At 44.6% G+C, this 3,936-nt stretch overlaps 1 protein-coding gene across 1 annotated transcript; it reads right to left on the bottom strand.

Moving 5' to 3' along the window:
• Window positions 1-2,363: 2,363 nt before the first annotated feature.
• On the bottom strand, window positions 2,364-2,996 carry LOC107828260 (uncharacterized). The gene has a single exon (XM_016655547.2). The coding sequence runs from the start codon at window positions 2,994-2,996 to the stop codon at window positions 2,364-2,366; it is 633 nt and encodes a 210-aa protein (XP_016511033.2).
• Between the last annotated feature and the right edge of the window lie 940 nt (window positions 2,997-3,936).

The following is a 3,936-nucleotide window of genomic DNA, read 5'->3' as shown; positions in this document are numbered from 1 at the left end:
TACAAGTCATTGTGAAGGAGACTGTACTTGGTAGACTGCATTCTCAGCTTTTTGGCTTCCCTTTTGTCGTTTGGGAGGGTGCCGTCCTGCAAATAGTTTACAGTACAATTGCGCCAGTCCTAAGTTAAATTTATATATTTTACCTCGACGTGGTCCAATGCCAAGCTGAGGAGGTGAAATACACTCTTATCCCCAGGAGTTATACTTTTGGTGGCGGCGACTAACTTGGCGAGGCCGTCTACTTCGACGTTCTGATTTCGTGGAATTTAGTCGAGCTGACATTTGTCGAAGTTGGGTAGTAATCTGAGGATCCTAGTTTGATACTTCTTAAACCTCTGCACTTTGATTTGGAAAGTCCCAATAACTTGGTTGACTACGAGTTGAGAATCACAATAAAGCTTTAATCGTTTCGCCCCGTACTTGAGTGCTAGTTTCAATCCCGTAATTATGACATCATATTCGGCCTCGTCGTTAGTCATATCTAGGCATCTTTCGGATTGGAGAATTAGTTGGTCGGTGGGAACCTCGAGCACGAGTCCCAGTCCGGAACCACATGCATTGAGCGCACCGTTGGATACAGGACCCAAAGATCCCGTGTTTGAAGAGAAGCTTGAGTGGCTTCCTTTTCAGCCTCAAGCATTACTTTTGCACTAAAGTCTACGATGAAGTCAGCAAGTACTTGCAACTTTATCTCTGTGCGAGGTTGATAAGTGATGTCGTGCTTATTTAACTCGATGACCCATTTGGCCAACCTCCCTGACAGCTCGGGTTTGTGTAATATACTTCTTAAAGGAAAAGTGGTGATGACCAAGATAGGGTGGCACTACGACCAAGGCCAAGGCAAGTTTCTCGAGGTGAGGGTACCACGTCTCGGTGTCGATAAGTGTTTTAATGATATAATAAATTGGAGACTGCATACCTTTATTTTCTCGAACCAAGACTGCACTTATCGCTACTTCCGAAACAACGATGTAAACGAGGAGGCACTCCCCGGGCTCGGTCTTTAAAAGCAAGGGTGGTGATGAAAAGTACGCCTTCAGTTCCCGCAGTGCTTGTACAAACTCGGGCATCCATTTGAGGCTGTTATCCTTTTTGAGTACACTGAAAAACATGTGACATCTATCGCACGACTGCGAAATGAATCTGGATAGGGCGGAAATTTGAGCATTTAATCTCTGTACTTATTTCTTAGTAGTCAATATTTCTGGTATCCCGTCGATAGCCTTAAATTGATCTAGGTTGACCTTAATCCCTCATTGTGATACCAAGAAACCCAAAAGATTTCCCGAGGCTATGTCAAACGCGCATTTCTCTGGGTTTAATTTCATTCTGCACTTTATTTGTATATCAAAAGCTTCATTTAGGTGGTCAATATGATCCTCTTCCTTTACAGACTTGACCAACATGTCGTTGATATACACCTTCATGGTTTTGCCGAGTTGATCTTTCAATATTTTTGTGACCAACCTTTGATAGGTGGCCCCTGCGTTCTTCAACCCAAATGGCATGACCCTATAACAATATGTTCCCCTATGGGTGATGAACGTGGTTTTCTCTTGGTCTTCCTCCTCCATGAGTATTTGGTTGTAACCTGAGTAGGTATCCAGAAAGCTTAACAGCTCGTTCCCTGCCGTTGCGTCGATGAGTTGGTCGATGTGTGATAGTGGGAATGAATCTTTTGGGCATGCTTTGCTTAGATCTGTGAAGTCCACGCACATCCTCCATTTCCTTTTTTTGACCATAACTACATTGGCAATCCATTTGGGGTACTTCGCCTCCCTAATAGAATCAGTTTCCTTTAACTTCTCAACTTCTTCGTGGAACGACCTTATTGATGGTGGGGTTGAACTTTCATCGGGCTTGCCTTACTAGGGGTAGAAGGGGTCAAAATTCAGTTTGTGTGTGGCGACTTCTTTGGGGATGCCTGGCATATCATCATAACTAAAGGCAAACAAATCTATGTTAGTTATTAAAAATTGACTAAATTTACCTGGTTCTCAGAGTTTGCAGCCGATGTAGACCTTTTTGCTGGGGTCGCTATGATCTAGTTGAATAGGGTCGAGGTCTTCTATGGTTGATTTAGCTGCTTCGACTGTCTCGATGTCCATAATGACTTCCTTGGCTTCGCCTTGTGGCGACCTCAACCCTGCTAATTGCTACGCTTCATTTTCCTTTTATTTCTTTTGTTGAGTTGTTGTGTTGTCCATAGCAATTCAGTAGCATTCCCGGGACGTACGATGTTCTCCTTGTATGCTGAATATTCCCCAAAGTGTTTGGAATTTGATCACTTGGTATAAGCTGGAGGGGATGACTCTCATGGGGTGGATCCATAATCGTCCCACGATGGCATTGTATGCGATGTTCTAGTCCATGATATGGAACGTTGTCTCTAGAGTTACTCCGCCGGCGAGAACAGAGAGTGTGATTTTTTCCAAAGTCTGTTCAACTGCATTATTAAAACCAGCTAGTGTAATACAATGTGGCACTATCTTATCCTCGAGTCTCATCTGTACGTGGACTTGTGGATGGATAATGCACGCTCCACTTCCGTCGTCTACCATACTTCTTTTAACATCATTATCTAATATTCGTAAACTAATGACAAGTGCATCATTATTAGGGAAAGTCAAACCGTCGGTGTCTGACTCTTCAAAGATGATACTTTCTTCGAGTCCGTCATACCGTTTGTAAGTGATCGATCTTTTGAGCTTGTGGGTAGGGGTGAATTTGATGTCATTGATAGAGGCTTCGTCGCTGCCACCAATAATCATACTAATGGTATGAGCTGGTGAAGGGGGCTTCGGTGGGCCTAGACATTCTCGACTCCTTGCTAATGTGTTCATGCCTTTGTCGCTAAGTAGTTCTTTGAGGTTCCCTTGATGCAGTAAGTTTGCCACCTCTAGTCTCAGGGCGATGCAATCTTCTACTATGTGTCCACGTTCTTGGTGGAACTCGCAGAGGGCATCAGATTTCCTTGTGTTTGGGTCCGAACTCATCTTTAGTGGCCATTTGACTTTAGTTCCGAGCTTCTCGAAAGCGTAGACCACTTCAGTAGGCGATACACAAAATTTATGAGCAAATAACTGGGGGCATACCTCGATCGTTCCTGTGAGTGCCTAATCTCGGCCTAGACGTGCCATCTTCATAATAGAATGAGGGGACGGGTGTCTTGACATATGGTTGGAATCGTTCCCTGCTTGGCCGTGATACTGGGTTGTCTCTCCTCGTATTATCCCTTAGTTCTTTCCTGGGCTCGGACTGTACCGAAGTAGTCATCGAGTTGGTCCATTGAGGTCGTCCCCATCTGCTCTGACCTCGGCACAGCAGGCATTATAGATTTCATCCCAAGTGGCCGGTGGATATTTCATCAATCTGCTCAGTAGCTTTCTGGTCGCCCTCAAACCCTCTCTGCTCAACCTATTCTAAAAGGCTGCCATGGTCATCCCTTCGAAAACATTTGGTAAGGTCATCCTCACCCTATTGAATCGGTCGAGGAAGTCCCTCAGTCCCTCTCCTAAGGATTGCTTAATGGCAAAGATGTCGTTTACTCTTGTTTCAGCTTTATTGGCCCCCGCATGTGCCATCACGAACTTGTCGGCCATTTCTTCAAATGTTTCTATGGCACAAGCTGGTTACGGTGAATACCATATCAATGCCCCTCTAGTGAAGGTTTCACCAAATTTTTTTCAGCAAGATGGAGGACAACTGCTCTTTGGTGAGGTTGTTGCCTTTCATAGCAGTAACGTAGTGAGTAACATGATCTTCGGGGTCGGTCATCCTGTCGTAGATTCAGAGATATGGGGAATCTTGAAGGTCTTTGGTATGGCATATGGAGCTGCTTCGCCGCTGTACGCCTGTTCCACAAACTTGCCAGCGTCTCTTTTTGGTAATAATTTGAGAGCGCTTTGGTAATAATTTGGGAGCACCTGGTATTTT

Source organism: Nicotiana tabacum, chromosome 6, assembly GCF_000715075.1.
Source record: "Nicotiana tabacum cultivar K326 chromosome 6, ASM71507v2, whole genome shotgun sequence".
Lineage (NCBI taxonomy): Eukaryota > Viridiplantae > Streptophyta > Magnoliopsida > Solanales > Solanaceae > Nicotiana > Nicotiana tabacum.
Note: the sequence above shows the minus strand (reverse complement) of the source record. Positions and strands in the feature narration are given on the sequence as shown.

Excerpts from the sequence above, each read along its gene's own strand:
- LOC107828260 (XM_016655547.2), bottom strand. The coding sequence starts at position 2,996 with ATGAGTTCGGACCCAAACACAAGGAAATCTGATGCCCTCTGCGAGTTC.